The sequence below is a fragment of the Caretta caretta genome, chromosome 17 (genome assembly GCF_965140235.1).
Source record: "Caretta caretta isolate rCarCar2 chromosome 17, rCarCar1.hap1, whole genome shotgun sequence".
In the NCBI taxonomy this organism is placed as follows: domain Eukaryota; kingdom Metazoa; phylum Chordata; order Testudines; family Cheloniidae; genus Caretta; species Caretta caretta.
Window position 1 is genome coordinate 2,488,025 of NC_134222.1, and position 17,926 is coordinate 2,505,950.

The 17,926-nt window shown below is 68.0% G+C and overlaps 1 protein-coding gene across 4 annotated transcripts in view; it reads right to left on the bottom strand.

Annotated features, from left to right (window-relative positions):
• Nucleotides 1-16,920, bottom strand: part of GIT1 (GIT ArfGAP 1) — a 30,089-nt gene extending 13,169 nt beyond the window's left edge. For all 4 annotated transcript variants that reach the window (XM_048823765.2, XM_048823763.2, XM_048823764.2 and 1 more), the window contains exons 1-8: nucleotides 16,754-16,920; nucleotides 3,869-4,002; nucleotides 2,875-2,987; nucleotides 2,697-2,802; nucleotides 1,955-2,041; nucleotides 749-879; nucleotides 402-496; nucleotides 82-124 (exon numbers count right to left, since the gene is read on the bottom strand). In XM_048823765.2, coding sequence (XP_048679722.1) covers nucleotides 82-124; nucleotides 402-496; nucleotides 749-879; nucleotides 1,955-2,041; nucleotides 2,697-2,802; nucleotides 2,875-2,987; nucleotides 3,869-4,002; nucleotides 16,754-16,805 — 761 coding nt within the window. In that variant the 5' untranslated portion in view covers nucleotides 16,806-16,920. The remainder of the gene's footprint in view (nucleotides 1-81; nucleotides 125-401; nucleotides 497-748; nucleotides 880-1,954; nucleotides 2,042-2,696; nucleotides 2,803-2,874; nucleotides 2,988-3,868; nucleotides 4,003-16,753) is intronic.
• Between the last annotated feature and the right edge of the window lie 1,006 nt (nucleotides 16,921-17,926).

Here is a 17,926-nt window from a genome sequence, read left to right on the forward strand (position 1 = left end):
CAGTGCCCACAGGGTGGCAGCATTTCCACCCTCACACGTGGGGGAGTCTCCCAGCAGCGGGGCGGGCGGGCGGGCGCTCACCTGTCTGCCATCTGCGGGATGATGTAGTGCCCATTCTTGTGGTCTGGAAAAACAACGGGACCGACGGTTAGCTGGGCGCTGCTGGCCCGGAGGCAGAGCCCCCCACCCCCAGCTCCAGCAAGAGCCCCCCATGGGCCCCATGCCAGCCCCACACGCAGCACCCGCCTACCCCACTGCTCACTGTGCCCCAGCGACACCCGACACCCCCCCCGGCTCGCATCCCTCCCCTTCCTCCCCCTGCTCACATCCTTCCCTGGGGCGTGGCCCCCTCCCCCCCAGCTCTCTGCCTGCCCAGGTCTCCCCCCGGCCCCTGCACTCACCCGGCTTGCGGCCGCACAGGTAGAAAGCAAGCCGGTCCGTCAGCTCGTACTGACACTCCACCAGCCGGTCCGCGAGCTCGTGCTGGGCTGCCTGCCTGCAGGGGGAGGGCAGAAGTCAGACCAGGAGCAGGGCAGCCAAGCGTCCGCAGGTCGCCCGCTGCGGGCACTGGCTCAGCTGCTTTGCGCTTGGTGTAAGGCTGTGGCCGGCAGAGGCTCCAGGCTCCAGCAACCCACGCGGACGCCCCTGCACTGCCCTTGGGCTGCTGTAACCACTGGACAGGGTCCGTGCGAAACCTCTCCAGGGCAGCCAGCCGGGGTCCCACTGCCAGGCAGCCTCTGGCACTCACCGGGCGTAGTCGATGGGGGTCCTGCCGTTCACATCGGGTGCCCCAGGGTCGGCACCGTACACCACCAGCAGCTCAGCCTGCAGGATCTGTCCAGCCTTGGCAGCAACGTGCAGTGGGGTGGTGCCCTTCTCCTAGGGCAGGGCAAGGGAGAGTCAGACAAGGGCAACTGGCACATCGCACCAAACCACAAGAAGGGCACCAGGACCGGGCTAGCAGGGGGCTGCGGGTCAGGTGTGAGGGGCAACGGGGCTGGGAACAGCAGGGGGCTGCAGGTTGGGAGTGAGGGGCACCGGGGCTGGGAATAGCAGGGGGCTGCGGGTCAGGAGTGAGCTGTCCCATTGCCAATGAAAATGGAAACCACAGGGTGCCTGGCTCTGAGGGCCCCCTCACTGGCCGCTCTCTTTCTAGGGAGCCTCCCCCAGGCCCCACATGGTCACGGGTCTCTGTCCCTGCCGGAGCAGCCATAACGCTGGGCACTAGCGGGCAGTGCGGCACCGGACTAGAGATTGGCCTGGCCTGGGGCTGGCGTCGGGCCTGAGACAAGGTGCCCCCTGCTGCAACAGTGAACCGGGAACCCCAGCACCATGCCAAGCTTCTGCCCCCCGGCGCCCAGGCCTGCCCTAGCCACCTGGTGGAGGGGTCTCAAACACTCGGCCCGCAGGATTATTTCCTGCAGCCCGCCAAGCTCCCCACCCCATGCTCCCCCTCCCCACAGCATGCCATGTCCCCACTCCTCTGCTTACCTCCAGGCACTTCCTGCAGCCAAACAGCTGTTCGGCGGCACTTAGCACATCCCAGGAGGGAGTGGGGAGGAGCGGGGAGCCCTGCGCTCAGGGGAGGAGGTGAAGAAGAGGCGGGGCCGGGGCAGGGATTTGAGGAAGGAGTTGGAATATGAGCAGGGAGGGGGCGGAGTTGCGGTGGGGACTTTGGGGAAGGGGTTGGAATGGGGACGGGGAAGGAGTGGGAAGAGGCAGGGCAGGGGCTGGGCGGGTCAGTGGTGCAGCCCTCGGGCCGACGTACTAGTCCTCACGTGGCCCTCGTGGTGATTCGAGTTTGAGATCCCTTAGTGCCAGCACAGGAACGGAAACCTGGCATCACCACAACCCCCCTGGCCAGACCTCTGCTGCCCTCCTGAGCCACCCCGGCCCAGAGCCCGCGCCCCTTCCCCTCCCCGCTGCAGGGCAGAGGCACCCGGCCAGGCCTCACCGGGTGGAAGAAGCTGGGCTGGGCGCCCAGTGAGAGCAGGCGCAGGCAGGTCTCCAGGTTCCCCGTCCGCACACTCGAGTGCAGTTGCTAGAGGAGACAGAGCGGAGCGTCAGCTGCCCTCCCATCCCACCGGCCTTCTGGGAACCTGCCGGACCGCCCCGGGGCATGGCACCCACCCCCGCCTGGCCCCAGAGAGGAGCCCTGGGAGGGGCTGGGGTAGGGGAGGGTCTCAGGGCCTGGAACAGCACCTGCCTCGCTTGGAGGGGCAGGGCCGGGCAGCGAATGGCACTTGGGATTCGGGCCCGCTGGTTGCTCCATGCCGAGCCGGGGTGAGGAGAAAACCTGGCACCCCCCAGCCCGCTGACGGGCTGCCCCAGCCCAGGGCCCAGCAGGGCTTGGCTCTGTTCACAGCAGCAGCTGCCCTCGGATGGTCTCAGTGAGGGAAACCCACATGCACAAGGGGGCAGCCCCAGGCACCCTCATAACACTGCATGACTCGAACCTGGGCCCACTGGTGCCCAACGCATGAGTCTCCAGTGCCAGTCCCACCCCAGCGCCCACTGGAGGGCACCAAGGACCCCTGCCCCCAACAGTGCCCAGCACGGCGGGCTAGAGGGGTGGACATTTTCCCACCACAGCTGGGCATTCCCCTTTGGGATCCAGCCCCGGTGCTCAGCACTACCCCACTAGGGCACCGCACCCCCAGGCCCCCCGGTGCCACGCCTGCTGCTCGGGCCCCTACCTTGCTGAGGTCCTTGGCCGTGACGCCGTCGTCATCACGGCAGGGCAGCTTGTGCACGAAGGCCAGCATCTGGTACTTGGCCCGGATGAACTCGGACTTGGTGGGGCTGGGGAGAGAGGGGACAGGGTGAGACCGCGCCGGGCTAGCCCCTCCCCGCCCCCCCGGGGGGGACACTTACTGCACTTTGTCCTGAGGATTGGCCTTGCGGCGCCCGCTCTGCACCTGCGCCGGGTCCAGCAGCGAGTGCTCCCAGATGGAGTTGGCACCGTTGCTGGCCAGAGTGTGCACCATCTGGGGAGAGACGCACCGGCTCAGCACCGCTTCCACCACGCACCCCCTGGCCCTCAGAGCTGCCGCCGGAGAGCCAGGGCTGGGCGGGCAGGGGCCGCGGGGCGGGAGGGAGGGGCGCCAGGGCTGGGCTGGCAGGGGCCGCGGGGCGGGCGGGAGGGGCGCCAGGGCTGGGCGGGCAGGGGCCGCGGGGCGGGCGGGAGGGGCGCCAGGGCTGGGCGGGCAGGGGCCGCGGGGCGGGCGGGAGGGGCGCCAGGGCTGGGCGGGCAGGGCGGGAGGGAGGGGCGCCAGGGCTGGGCGGGCAGGGGCCGCGGGGCGGGAGGGAGGGGCGCCAGGGCTGGGCGGGCAGGGGCCGCGGGGCGGGAGGGAGGGGCGCCAGGGCTGGGCGGGCAGGGGCCGCGGGGCGGGAGGGAGGGGCGCCAGGGCTGGGCGGGCAGGGGCCGCGGGGCGGGAGGGAGGGGCGCCAGGGCTGGGCGGGCAGGGGCCGCGGGGCGGGTGTGAGGGGCGCCAGGGCTGGGCGGGCAGGGGCCGCGGGGCGGGAGGGAGGGGCGCCAGGGCTGGGCTAGCAGGGCGGGTTACACAATAAAAATAACTTGAACCAAACCCCAGCAGCGGGAAGGTGGGGGAGGGGCGTTCAGGCCAGCAAGCCGTGGGCACGAACCCACTGGCGAGGCAGGGCCGGCAGTCCGGGAGGGGACCAGTCGCGGCTGCTGGAACGCGGAATAATCCCAGCACCAGCCCCACCAACCTGCCGCTCCCAGAGACGCTGCATCAGGCAGCGCACCCACGGGCAGTGCCAGGCAGGGGGAGCCGCACAGACCCCCAGCGCCCCTCTCCCCGCCCATGGGGCTCGGGGTGCCCCCCCGGGCGCTGCCCGCACCCACCTGCAGCAGCGGGGAGGGCCAGGGGCTGTGGCGCAGGTGCTTGACGATGGAGATGTGCCGGCCCAGGCTGCGGTGGATGCTGCAGCATTCGTCGCAGATCAGCACGCCGCGGTTAATGGAGGCCCAGCCAGGGTCTGCAGGGGCAGGAGATGGGTCAGACGCCCCTCCTGCAGGCCTGGCACACGCCAGTACCACAGCCCCCACCGGGGGCACCTGCCAAGGGCTCGGTGGCTGGCCCAGCCTGGCAGGAGGGGACCTTCCTCATGAGTGCTTGGGCCCTCGCCCCAAAGGTGAGGAGACCCAGGGTGGGCACCGGGAAAATGCCAGCTGGGCACTCGGCCACAAAGGCCTAGAGCACTCCAGACAAGCTGGTGAGTAAGGGATAAATGCCCTGGCTCTGAGAGGGGGGTGGGTTAGAGCGGGGGGCCTGGGAGCCAGGACTCCTGGGTTCTATCCCAGCTCTGGGGGGGAGCGGGGTCTGGTGGTTAGAGCAGAGGGACTGGGAGCCAGGACTCCTGGGTTCTACCCAGCTCTCACACTGACTCAGTGTGTGACCGGGGACAAGTCCCATCTCAATGCGAGGTTTAATTAGGGTTTGTGAAGCACCGAGGGACTCACAGCAGGCTCCAGATCCCCAGGGTGGGTGGCCAGCAGCCAGAGCAGAGCCCCGAACCCCGGAGCTGGAGCAGGCCCAGGGGGCAGCTGCTTGGGGCGTGTCACTCTGGGGTGGCACAAGTGCAGCGAATGGGCGGGGGGCCCCCAGGGGGCTCCAGCGGACAGAGCGTGGGAGAAGCTGGAGCATATGCCAGCGGGGGAGCACCGACGCCCCTCCCCCAGGTGCAGAGCCCAGACAGCCCCAGGCACTGTCCCCCCCCCACCCCAACCCCCGTGCTGCTCTGCTATTCGCCTCCAGGGGCGCCTACCCCTCCCACCCTGCTGTCTGGGGGTGTCAGTCACCCGTCCCTGCCCAGAGCTTCCCAGGGCCCATCTGGCTGCTCCCCGCCATCGGCTGCCATGGGGACGGTTGCTAAGGTTTCCCTAGCTACAGCTAAGGGGCTCAGGCGTAGCTAGGGAAACCCTAAGGTTTCCCCTAGCAACCTGGCTCCAGGCCTGGGGCGGCCTGGGAGCAGGGACTGTTCATCCTGCCCAGGGCCCGCTCCCATGCGGGGGCCAGGCTGAGCCATGCCTAGCCCAGCCGGGGGGCAGGGCAGGCACGGTGCCAGGCAGGGAGCAGCGTGGGTCTGCAGGGGCGTCAGGCCCGGGAAGGGGGGCACTGGCTTGGGTTCTGCAGGCCCGGGGGACGAGCCCTGCGCACCCACCAGTGGGCACAGCGGGCACCCACCCATGGCCAAGCCGAGCAGAAGGTGCCAGCCCCAGGGCAGCACTCGGCTGGGGCTCCCCGCTGGCTCAGACAGGCCTCGGGTTTTCCACCATCACTTCCAGGAGCCTCCCTGGAAGGCCGACCCTGCCGGGGCCCCGGGGGGGTGCGGTGGAGGGCAGAGAGCAGCCCCCGCTGCCCGACCCCAGTGCACAGCCAGGCTCCCCGAGCTGCATGGCCACAGGAATTATATACTCACCAGCCATCCCCGGGGGCACGGAGGGGCTGAGTGCGCATTCAGGGACGTCCACGCAGCCCGCCAGCCACCAAGCAGGAGCAGCCCAGTGCCCCCTGGGCACAGCTGGCACCGCCTGGGACAGGCCCCCCATGCCCACTGTGGCCCATCCCCTCAAACCAGCCACTTGGCTACTGGTGCCTAGTCACAGGCCAGGGCTCAGAGCCGCTCCGGTCGAGCACCTGCCCAGGTTAAATCCAAGGGGCTGCTGCAGTCGCAGCCCCCCAGGAGCTATGTGCTGTCAGCCCCCCCCCCCCCCCCCCCCAAGCTGCCTGCTTCCCCCTCCCTGCCCCGCCAGGGGGCTCAGGGCAGAGACACATCTGGCTGCAAGGTCGTGGCGGGCACAGGGATTGCTGGGAGCCCCTGCCCCGTTCTCAGGGCCCGTATTCTCCATGGACACATTGGGGTGACCCCCCACTCGGCGCACACGGTACCCCCCGGGGCAGACGAGTGACTCACTGAACTCATGCCCCTCACAGCAGACGGGGGGAGCGCTCCCAGTCGGGCCTGCACCCCAATCCCAGAGCAGCTCTGCCAGCTCAGAGCGCAGCCGGCTTCACGCCCTCCCCCACCCGGCAGCCTCCCACACACAGAGCTATTCCCGGCTCCTCGCCCACGTGTCGCTCCCTCAGGGCCGCGCCAGGTGCCAGGGGGCCCCCAGGCAGCATCAGCATCACAGAGCGGTGTGGGGAGCCCTGGGTGCGGGACGCAGCGCACTGGGGGAGCTCTCAGCAGCTGGAGAGAGGGGATGGCTCCCAGCCCTGTGCTCGGACCCCGGTACCTGCTTTTTGTGGGCAAAGAAACCCGCCTCGCCCCTGCCCCCAGGGAATACACGGGGAGGAACGGGCCAGCAGCCCGGCCCCTGGGATCAGCTCCACCCCACAGAGCTCTGCCCGGGCGTGCCGATGGCCAGCAGCAGTAGTATTCCCGTGTGCCTGGCGCACATGGCACCAGGCTCCCAGCTGTGCCCGACCACCCCCCAGCAGGCCAGCCCCGAGGCCCAGGCTCAGCGCACCTCGGCTGGACAGCCGGGGTAACCCAGTGCCTGGGAGCCAAGCGCCCACCGCTCCGCCAGCTGCCAGGGGAGGCCAGCGGGCGGGGGCCACGGAGCAGACAGCCCGCCCCAGGGTGCTGTACCACTGCCCCTTCCCAGGGGAACAGCCCCATTGCCCCCTCCTGCCCCTGCCCCACCCCAGAGCCTTCCCGTGCCACGCTCGCCCCACGGCCCGCATGGGAACACCAGCCCCTCCCCCAGCCCAGCCGGAACGGAGCACTCGGCCCGAGAACAAAAGGCCACTTGAGATGCCGTGCACTGCGGCTCAGAGCCCACTCCCCTGCCCCCGCTCGGAGGGGCACACGGCCCGTGCCACGGGGAGCCCAGCCTGGCTGCAGGGAGCACCCGCCCCAGCTCTCTCACACGCGGCAGGGCCGGGCATCAGCTCCGGCAGGCACCCCCCGGGGCAGGGCAGGGCACGAGCAGGGTGGCCCAGCATGGGCACCGAGCATACAGCTGCTCCCCCAGGGTCCACGGTGCTGTGCACTGCCCCACTGAGCCAGGCCTAGGGTGGGGGGCACGGAATCCACCCTCCCAGCCCCACAGACGGGCCCTCTTCGACCACTAAGGGGCACGCAAAGGCTCTGCCGGTGCCCCTAAGTCCCGACCCCCAGCCCAGCCCTGCCGGTGCCCCTCACTCCCGACCCGCAGCCCCTGCTAGCCCAGCCCCGGGCTCCCCCAGCCCTGCTGGGGCCCCTCACTCCCGACCCGCAGCCCCTGCTAGCCCAGCCCCAGGCTCCCCACCCCGCCCAGCCCTGCCGGTGCCCCTCACTCCCAACCCGCAGCCCTGCTAGCCCAGCCCCAGGCTCCCCACCCCGCCCAGCCCTGCCGGTGCCCCTCACTCCCGACCCGCAGCCCCTGCTAGCCCAGCCCCGGGCTCCCCCAGCCCTGCTGGCGCCCCTCACTCCCGACCCGCAGCCCCTGCTAGCCCAGCCCCGGGCTCCCCACCCCACCCAGCCCTGCCGGTGCCCCTCACTCCCGACCCGCAGCCCCTGCTAGCCCAGCCCCAGGCTCCCCACCCCGCCCAGCCCTGCCGGTGCCCCTCACTCCCGACCCGCAGCCCTGCTAGCCCAGCCCCAGGCTCCCCACCCCGCCCAGCCCTGCCAGTGCCCCTCACTCCCGACCCACAGCCCCTGCTAGCCCAGCCCCAGGCTCCCCACCCCGCCCAGCCCTGCCGGTGCCCCTCACTCCCGACCTTTCTTTGGTGTTTATAGGGGGCCTGCCCCATGGTGGGGGCTTTCAGGCACTGTGGGAGGAGGAGACATTTACTCTGCCCCCAGGCAGTTCTGTGCTGGCGGCCGTATGCCAGGCCGGCCCAGCTGTGCCCGGCACGGCCCCTGGAAGCCTCCCAGCTCTGCCGCCCGGCCTTGATTCCTGCAGCCTGCGTCAGTGCCGCCCCCACCCCCGCCAGCCCGCTGCAGCCCCACGTCCAGCGGGGAGCAGAGCAGGTTCCCGGGGGCGTCCCCTGAGCCTCCTGGGAAGGGGGGTGGCAGCCAAGGGGAGTCCCTGGCTAGGGTGGCACCGGGGGCTGCACCCATGGGGGCTCTCCCTAGGACACAGGGCAGGTCACACGGGGACTGTGGGGGGGGGGGCGGCCACCTCCCTCGGAGCCAGGCCAGGGGTCGCAACAGCTGCGGCAAGGTCCCTGGGAGAACGAGAGCCAGGGCCAGGCCCCGCCTGCCACGGCATGTGCGTGTGCCCTGAACACCGCCAGGGGCCTCCCCCACATGCTGTCCTGTACGGGAACCTCCCCCAGCTCTGCCCCTGCCCCCAGAGCCCTGCCCCACGGCCCCTCTATCCCGGCCCTGCCCTACAGTCCCTCCATCCCAGCCCTATCCCCCCCAGCCCCACCCTACAGCCCCTCTATCCCAGCCCCGCCCCACAGCCCCTCTATCCCAGCCCTGTCCCCCCAGCCCCACCCTACAGCCCCTCTATCCCAGCCCTGTCCCCCCCAGCCCCACCCTACAGCCCCTCTATCCCAGCCCCGCCCCACAGCCCCTCTATCCCAGCCCTGCCCCTCAGCCCTGCCCCCGGAGCCCTGCCCCACGGCCCCTCTATCCCAACCCTGCCCCCCCAGCCCCGCCCCACGGCCCCTCTATCACAGCCCTGTGGCCCCCAGTCCCACCCTACAGCCCCTCTATCTCAGCCCTGCCCCCCCAGCCCTGTCTCACGGCCCCTCTATCCTCGCCCTGCCCTCAGCCCTGCCCCTCAACCCCACCCCACAGCCCAGCCCCCACAGTTCTGACAGTGCCCCAAAATCCCAACCCACTACCCCCTCCCACACACACCCAGCTGCTCCGGTCTGCAGGACAGCACCGGTGGAGCCCCCATCTCTGTCCCTTCCCGTGGGGCCCAGTCTGGCCGCCCTCCCCAGGCTCTGGGAGCTGGAGAGACATGTTATGCAAATGCTGCTTGCAAAGTTCAAACCAGCCATTTGCAAAGCAAAGGGGGGTGGTCTGAGCTCAGCCTCTGCCAGGCTGGGGGGCAGAGCAAGAGGAGGTCAAGGTTTCCCGCAGCCCCAGCACCCTGCACAGGCAGCCAGCCAGGGACTGAATTGGAGGCAGGAGCTGCCTTAGGCCACACACAGGCTGGGGGGGAGGAGGCCACGCCCAGGGCTCCCCCACGGCCGGAGAAGCGCAGGTGACGGTGCCCTGCCTGGAACTCTGCTCAGCGGGCGGGTGGCTCCGGTCCCCAGCCAGGCCTGCATCTGCCCCACGCTGCTGCACAGGAGAGAGTCACAAGCCAAGGGCACAGTGTCCTCGCGAGAGCCAGAGCAAGGGGGAGGCTGCCCTTCCATGGCCCCCCCAACCCCGAGCGCAGCCCTTGGGGTCCTGACAGAGCTCTCCGGAGCAGCCCACGGACCCCAGCACATCCAGACAGCCAGGGGCTGCCCCAGTCCAACACGGGGGCCCAGGGGAAAGACCCCAGCCCAGCTCCCGCGCTGCCATCACCCCCCATCCAGCCACACTGCCCACACTGACCCCCACCTGCCCTTGGCCCCGTCGGCACCTTGCCCAGCAGAAGGCAGCTCCACGCCCCACAACCCAATCCAGCCCAGAACCATGGTGCACCTGCGGCTAGCACGGGCTCTGTGACGAAGTGGGACTGTTCTTAATGTTTCCTCTGAATAGTGTGGGGGTGCCTCAGTTTCCCCTAGGCAGTTCTTAAGTATCTAGGTGGTGGGGTAAGGGTGTATGATCATTGCAGAGCCCTAGAGGGCATGTGTGTGCAGGAGTCTGGACACAGAGAATGGCCGACACCCTGTTTCCTGGCAACTGATGGCCTGGGCCCTTCCCCCCTGCAAGGTGAGAGCTGAAGGGTTGGAGAACAAAGGAATCAGGTGACCTCCTGGCCCGGGAATGGGGAAAGCCCAGAGGAGGAGGGGCTGGAGGGGTTTTTCAGTTTGGGGCTGGCTGGGACATGGAGTGAAGTGCAGACGTGGTTGTCTGGCTCACTGCCCCCCAGAATGGACCCAGCTGAGGGGTCCCGTTCTCTGCACCTGCAAGCTCTGTTTTAGACCATGTTCCTGTCGTCTAATAAACCTTCTGTTTTACTGGCTGGCTGAGAGTCACGTCTGACTGCGAAGTTGGGGTGCAGGACCCTCTGGCTTCCCCAGGAGCACCGCCTGAGCGGACTCGCTGTGGGAAGCGCACGGAGAGGCAGAGGATGCTGAATGCTCCGAGATCAGATCCAGGAAGGTGGAAGCTGTGTGAGCTGTGTGTCCTGAAGACAGGCTGCTCACAGAAAGGCGACTACCCCAGAGTCCTGACTGACTTCATGGGGAGCAGTTCCAGAGCATCGCCCAGGAACTCCGTGACAACTGGTGGCAGCGGTGGGATGTACTGCACCCCGTGGATGGCGCTTCCTGCAGTAAGTGACTGGGGAGCAGTAACACGAAGGGGGATTGCCGAGGACCAGGCCTGCTGAAGGCTCAGAAAGGAGCGGTTTCGGGGGGCGGTTAACCCCTGGGAGTGTGTGACCAGCGAGAAGTACTGTGCAGTAATGGGGTCCCCCTGGGGACTGCAGTGAGCAGTCTCAGGGGCGGAGGAGTCTGCAGCTCGACCCTGGCAAAGAGGTGGTGACCTTGAGAAGGGCTGGCACACTAGGGGTTCTCCCTGGAAACCGTGGGGAGCTGAGAACACACGGGCCTGTGAGTCCACAACAACTTGGGAGGAGCGGAGTGATGGCCTGTCACCGTCTCCTTAAGAAGGACATTGTAACCCTGTGCAGAAAGAGAGGGTTGAGCATTGGAAAGTTCACCAAAGCAGAGTTAATCGTGCAGCTGGAGGAGGATGACCGCTCTAAGGAACAGATTCCTGACCCCAACTGGGGCTATAGCAGGATCTGGGAGCAGCTGAAGCGGGAGCCAGGCATCGCCAAGACTCCTGTCCCCGACCAGACGAGGGTCTTCATGATCGGGTTCCCCATCGGGGGATCAAGACGGACGGGATTGCAGCTGAGTCTGAGAGAGCAAGAGGACCGTGGGAGACAGCGAGAGCCCGAGAAAGAGCTGCAGAAGCAGCAGCAGCATGAACTGGCGGTGGTGGGGCGGAGAGGCCTAGGGGACCTCCCCGGGGTGAGTGGGGATAGATCCCGGGGGGCCAGTTCCGCAGGGAACCTCGAGACTAAATTGCTGCCCCTGGTTAAGGAGGGGGGGGGTGTGGATGCCCACCTCACTGCCTTTGAGCAGGCTGGCGATTTGAACCAAGGGGACCCTGCGGAAAAGCCCCGGTGTCTAGCTCCCTTGCTGGGTCCCAAGGCCATAGACTCCGTCAGCCAGGTGGTTGGGGATGTGGACAGGCTCCCACTCCTGACCCCAACCTATATGTCTGTGTGGAGTTTCCTGGGGCCAGGCCCCCCGGACCTCCAGTGGGAGTAGAAGGTGATGGTCAATGGGGAGACATTCTTGGGGTGGCCAAAGGGCATGGGCTGCATAAACCTTCCCACATGCGGCCTGCGAGTGCTATCGACCACCCCTGACCTAAGGGAGGGCGTGAAACTGGAAGGGCCTGGTGTAACTCCTACCAAGGAATGGGAGAGATGCTGGGGCATCCATGGGAACGTTGGTGGCTTCGAACTTCCCCAGGTCACCGGCTAAAGTGACCCCGCTCAGTTCGATCTCGAAGGGGGGAGAGATGTGACGAAGTGGGACTGTTCTTAATGTTTCCTCTGAATAGTGTGGGGGTGCCTCAGTTTCCCCTAGGCAGTTCTTAAGTATCTAGGTGGTGGGGTAAGGGTGTATGATCATTGCAGAGCCCTAGAGGGCATGTGTGTGCAGGAGTCTGGACACAGAGAATGGCCGACACCCTGTTTCCTGGCAACTGATGGCCTGGGCCCTTCCCCCCTGCAAGGTGAGAGCTGAAGGGTTGGAGAACAAAGGAATCAGGTGACCTCCTGGCCCGGGAATGGGGAAAGCCCAGAGGAGGAGGGGCTGGAGGGGTTTTTCAGTTTGGGGCTGGCTGGGACATGGAGTGAAGTGCAGACGTGGTTGTCTGGCTCACTGCCCCCCAGAATGGACCCAGCTGAGGGGTCCCGTTCTCTGCACCTGCAAGCTCTGTTTTAGACCATGTTCCTGTCGTCTAATAAACCTTCTGTTTTACTGGCTGGCTGAGAGTCACGTCTGACTGCGAAGTTGGGGTGCAGGACCCTCTGGCTTCCCCAGGAGCACCGCCTGAGCGGACTCGCTGTGGGAAGCGCACGGAGAGGCAGAGGATGCTGAATGCTCCGAGATCAGATCCAGGAAGGTGGAAGCTGTGTGAGCTGTGTGTCCTGAAGACAGGCTGCTCACAGAAAGGCGACTACCCCAGAGTCCTGACTGACTTCATGGGGAGCAGTTCCAGAGCATCGCCCAGGAACTCCGTGACAGGCTCAAATCCCAGCGAGTTGGGCCAGTCAGATACAAGCCACAGGGGCCGTCCGCAGGCTCCCGGCACAGCCACGGGCCCACACACCGCCGGGCAGGCCCACCAGCCACTGGGAAGCCGCTTGTTTGGGCACTGGGCCAGAGCCCCCGGGCTCTGCCCCGCCCAGCCCAGCCCAGCAATCTGGCCAGGAGCCAGTGCTGGAACCAGGCCCCAATCCTGGCAGAGAGGGAGCTTTGAGAAGGGACTGGCAGGGGTGGCCGTGACAGGCCTGACTAGCCCAGGACAAAGCCTTCGCGGAAGCCCAGCCGGATCCCAGAGCCCGGCCGGCGCTGGGCTGGGGGAAGAGGTTTGATCTGGTCATGGGAAGGAGCTAAATTCTTCATGAAGGAACCTGAGGAGGGAGCAGTGCCAGCCCTCCCCCCCCCCCCCCCCCCCAGCTCTGCAATGCACCCAGACCCACTGGCTTGTGGGAGCACCCACGGGAGGCTGGCGCCTCCCAAGTGTTTGGGGGAGGCAGGAGCCCACGAGCCAGGCTTCCCCTGGGCACAGGCTGAGCCCCACACCCCCCTCCCGGTGCACCAGCCAGCACGCCACCCATCCCCCCTGTCGGCAGGGCTCCCCGAACGGGCTGGTCGCAGGGAAAGGGGAGCCCCCTGGGACACGATAACACAGGTGCACACCCAAGGTGGCACAGCCCTGACAGGCAAAGCCAGGAGCCCTGAGAGAGGGGGATGGGCCCCCGGGGAAGGGCCAGGAGCCCTGCTGCTCCGGGCAGGGTGCCAGACAAAGCCCTGGGATAGTGCAGGGGACATTCCTGCCCCGTCAGTCCCCGCCCCAGGCCAGGTGCTCTGCCAGGCTGGGAACCCCTGTGCTGGGGCCACTCCGGTCTCTGCCCCCGGAGAGCCATCTGCCCTGCTGCCAAGGGGGTTCAATGCTCATGAGCGCGGGGGCCAGAGGAGCCCACCCGAGTGAGGCAGCTTGGGGTCGCCACTGGCAGAGGGTCCTAGCGATCAGCCTCCGATATGCCTGCGGCTGGGGAGGCTCAAGCTAGGAGGTTGCAGGGCTCAGGCCGCGTGGTCTGGCCAACGTGGGAGATGGCCACATGGCCGGCTCACCAGTGGGAGAGAGGGGCAGCCCCGCCCAGCCAGACTCACACCAACTCAGCGGGGAGGGACGGCCCACAGAGGCAGCCAGGCCTGGGCCCCCCCAGCCTCACAGCCCTGCAAAGACGCTGTGGGGCAGGCACTGATCATGCAGGGAACCCCCCTGCCAAGCCACACTGGATAACAGGCCGGAACGGGGGCATAGTGGACACTGCAGGACTCCTGGGTTCCACCTGCGACTCTGCATGGGCTGCCGCCTCTGCCGAATGGGGACGGGGCCTGGCCTGCTGGGGTGCAGGGGGTGACAGGACACCCAGCCCTCCATGGGGCCTGCAGCCGAATGCCAGGGGGTGGGGGGCAATAGCCCAGGCTCTCAGCAGCGCCTCCCCCCAGCCCTGGCACCGGGGCCCAGGGCCGAGTTCCCCTGTTGTCCCTGCAGAGGAAGCTTGGCTGTTGCGGATGGAGCAGGCCCCCCCCATGCTTCCTTCCTGGCTGCACTGGAGAGGAGCCTGGCCCATGGACCGGCCCCAGCTGCGCTGCTGACTCGCCATGCCAGGAGCACCCAGGCGGCATCCCCCAGCCCTGCCCCCAGCCTCTGCCCTGCTCACCGGGGTGGGGGCAGAGCTGCTGGGCGAGCGGCGGGGGGGGGGGGGTCCCAGAGCTACCTGGAAGGGGTACGGAGGCCCCCGTCAGTATCAGGCAACGGCCAGAGGATGCAGGCCTCTCCTGGCTGTCTGCAGAGGAGGAGTAAGAGGGACGAGGCAAATGCCCTGCGCAGCCAGCGTGTCACGCCCCCCCGCAGGACAAGCGTGGGCACCTCGCAGGCATGCAGATGGCATAGGAACAAGTGGCCTTGGCAGCAAGACCAGCTGCATCTGTGTCTCTGGGCTCGCGGCCGCCACCGTGAACAGAGCGCGCTGCCATCGGGGGACTGAGGCCAGGAGCCCCCGGCCCGGCATGGCCAATCCCACACCTCGCCTGGGATCTCCACTCGGGCTGCCCAGGCCACAGAGCAGGGGCAGCAGGGACCCCCAGGGGCCAGCATGCAGCTCCCTCTGGCTGCAGTAGGATCCCAGAGATCACCTCTGCCACCCTGCAGGGGAGACGATGCTGGTCCCATGGTCACCACCCTGAGCCACTGGAAACATGGCCTGGCCGTAGCTGGAGCTCCCTGCCCCAGCCTGCTCACGGTGCTACCCAGCACCAGGACAGCCAGGCAGGCCCTGGGCACCACCTCCTCCTGTCCGGCATGTCCATGACAGTGTAGCCGGAGGAGGAGGAGGTCCCAGCAGGGGGTGTCCTCTTCCCACCTCACCACATCTGGCAGTCGGCAGCGCTGGGCACCTGCTCAGGAGCCCCCAGAGCCCCCCACTCGTGCACACCACAGGCCCGTCCTAGCCAAGCACGTGCTGCACGTAGCACAGAGGAGACAGGGTAGGGCCCCCGCACCCCACATCCCACCTCTGCTGGGGGTACCCAGGCACCAGCAAGCTCATGCTCAGGAGTAAGGTTGGGCCGGGGGTTCAAGTCCTGCTCCCCCAGGGAGTTGCCGTGTGTGTTCCCAGCTGTACGATGGGGTACAAGCCCTGCTTGCCAGGGGGCAGGAGAGATTGCAGGGGACTGTGTAAGTACCAGAGCCAGCAAGGGCCGCAGTATCCCACTGAACTGCAGGGGCCAGCGGGAACACTCAGCACCCCGGGGTGCCCAGAGGGACCCTGCACCTACAGAGGGCAGGGCCTCTGTTGGTGCTTACTGGCCTTTTCCAGCTGCCTCGCCGGGAGGGGAACTGCCTCTGGGAATGGGAGGGGGCAACAGACACGCTGTGCTCTAAGTGGGCTGGGAACGCACATGCCACTGTGCCTGGGCGCCAAGCACTCACACAGCTCCTGCCCACCCCGAGGCCAGGCTCACAACGGGCGCACACACCCACCTCCCGCCGGGGACGCGCCGGGCCCCCCTGTCTGCAGGAAGCAGCCCCGCCGGATTTTATAACTCATTTCCTCACGTGGATACGGATTGAAGGAACTGGTTCCCAGTTCCACAGCGAGGAATCCCTGCTGCGCTCGGCCTTGGCGTGAGACACTGGGGCACGACTCCAGGGCCACCCCGTGGTGCTCTGGTCCACCAAGCACTGCGGCATGCATCTCCACCCCTTCCCACCCCACACACGCCCTGGCACACGTGAGGCACCATGCTAATGGGAGATCTTCCTTCCCATCCATGCCAGGCCTGAGCTGGCTAGCTGGCGCTCTCGCAGGGCCTAGGACCCTCCTGTAGCGAAGGGAAGGACCCCCAAGTCTCCATTGCCATAGGGGACTATGCTTCCAGCTATGCCCCATTGGCAAGGCAGACCCTTTGGCCTGGGGCCTGCGCCGCCATGGCTTGGAGGCAGCGTCGCAGGAGGGGAGATACCACTAGCAGCTCCGACCTGGTCTCTCATGACACGCCGCGCTCCGGCCCAACGCCTGGCAGTGCGATGAACGGACAAACGGACACGCTCATTCGGCACGAGGCCTTCGGATACCACAGTCCTTCCGATGACCTCACTGCTGTTCGACTGCCGGGCCCCACAGCAGAGAAATGCACCTTCTCTCCCAGGCCGGGGCCAGCGTGAGGAGCCAGTGTCGGCCTGATTCTGCCCCGCCACGCTCTCCCGACCCAAATCCACGCCGGGGAATCCTGCCTGGGAGACTCCTCGGGGCTGGGGGGCACCGTTCGGTTTGGAAAACACGAACAGGGATCCGAGTCCTGCCCCAGGGAGCCCCTGGGGGTGGAACCCACCAGCCAGCCCAGCTGCTGGCCCACCCTGCAGACGGCACACGGGCAGCAGAGCCCCATCCCGGGGTGGGGCTGCCAGAGGGGCAGGTGCGATGGTGCCCGGGCTCTGCTAGGGCTCCCACCCTGGCCACCGCCTGCAGCCCAGGGTCGGGGGAGCGAGTGCCCAGGACAGCACTGGCAGGGGCATTCACCGGGAGCCCCCTCCCCAGAGACCCCAGCTGCTCTGCACCCGAGCCGAGCCAAGGGGGGGCTCCAGGCACCCCCTTGCCCCGCCCCCCGAGAGCCCTGCACCAGTGGGGAGCGGCTTGCGGGGGGGTCTGACACCCTCTGCCCCTAGCGCACAAGCTCCCGCCCCCCCCCAGCCAGACCGAGCGGGGCCCCCAGCGGGGCCTGCCCCCCGGCTCTGCCCAGCCCCCCGGCGGCGGACGAGCCCGTGCGCGCAGGCCGGGCCGGGGGAGGCCCGGAGCCCTCACCTGGGGCGCTGCAGTCCGCGCACACCTCGGTCCGCGGCGCCTTCCGGGACATCCTCAGCGGCGAGGCGGGCAGGGCCTTCTGGGCCAGCGTGGGGCCGGGCCGGGCTCTCCGGGGTCCCGCCGCTCCCACGGCGCAGCTCCTGCAGGAAGCGGCGCAAGCCCGGCCCCTGCGCAGGGAGGGGTTCGGCGCAGGCTCCCCCCAGGCCCGGCCTGCCGGAGGAAATGGAGCGGCGAGCGCACGGGGGCGCAGCGCCGCGCAGCCACGGCGCGCAGGGGCGGCGGGCGGCGGGCAGCTGCCGGGCTGAGCTTCGCCCTGGCCCGCCCCGGCCGGGCCGCCGGGACTCAGGGGCTGTTCCCAGCTTTGGGGGCAGCGGGGCTAGGAGCCAGGACTCTTCTCGCCTTCGCTTTGCCACTGCCCGGCTCTCTGGCCCGGGGCGAGTCACACCCCAGCTACTTTGTGCCTCAGTTTCCCCATCGCACGCTGGAGGCCATGGCACTGACCTGCCTGCGCAGGGCCTGCTTGCTGGCTCCTCGGCTGCCTCCCTGCAGCAGCCGGCGCTGTCCAGGGTTCTCTCCTCCGGCCTGTCCACTTCCCTTGTTCCCCACCTAGGAGCCTGACCCCCACCGCTCTGTGACCATTTATTTGCTGTCCCCCCTTCAGCGGTTTCCTGGCTCCGTGCCCCCCCCCCCAAGGCGAGTTCTTTGCTCGGGTTGGCCCCGCCCACTCTTCCAGGATTTCGGAGGTGGGGCTGCCTAGCTGGCTGCTCTCCCCCATTGCCCTCCGTGCGTGGGGAAAATCCTCATCCCCATCTGTAAAGATGCCACCTTCTCCTCCTTTACACCCTCTGTGGTGCGACACACAGACCCCCGATCTAGCACCGGCTGCAATGGGGCTGGCAGGGACTTCTGCACCCCACCACCAGGCCTGGCCTCTCTGACACCCGGAGCAGGCCCTTTCTGGGGCAGGAGGGTCTCTGTCACTTGTCACAGCCCCTCGCACAACCGGGCCCTGACCTGGTGTAACGCCGACAGACCTTGGGTGTTGGTGGGTGGGATCGAACCTGGGACCTCTGGAGCTTAGTGCAGGAGCTAAAAGCCAGCTGGCTGTAGAGCAGACTGTCACGGAGTCCCTGGGCGATGCTCTGGAACTGCTCCCCATGAAGCCAGTCAGGA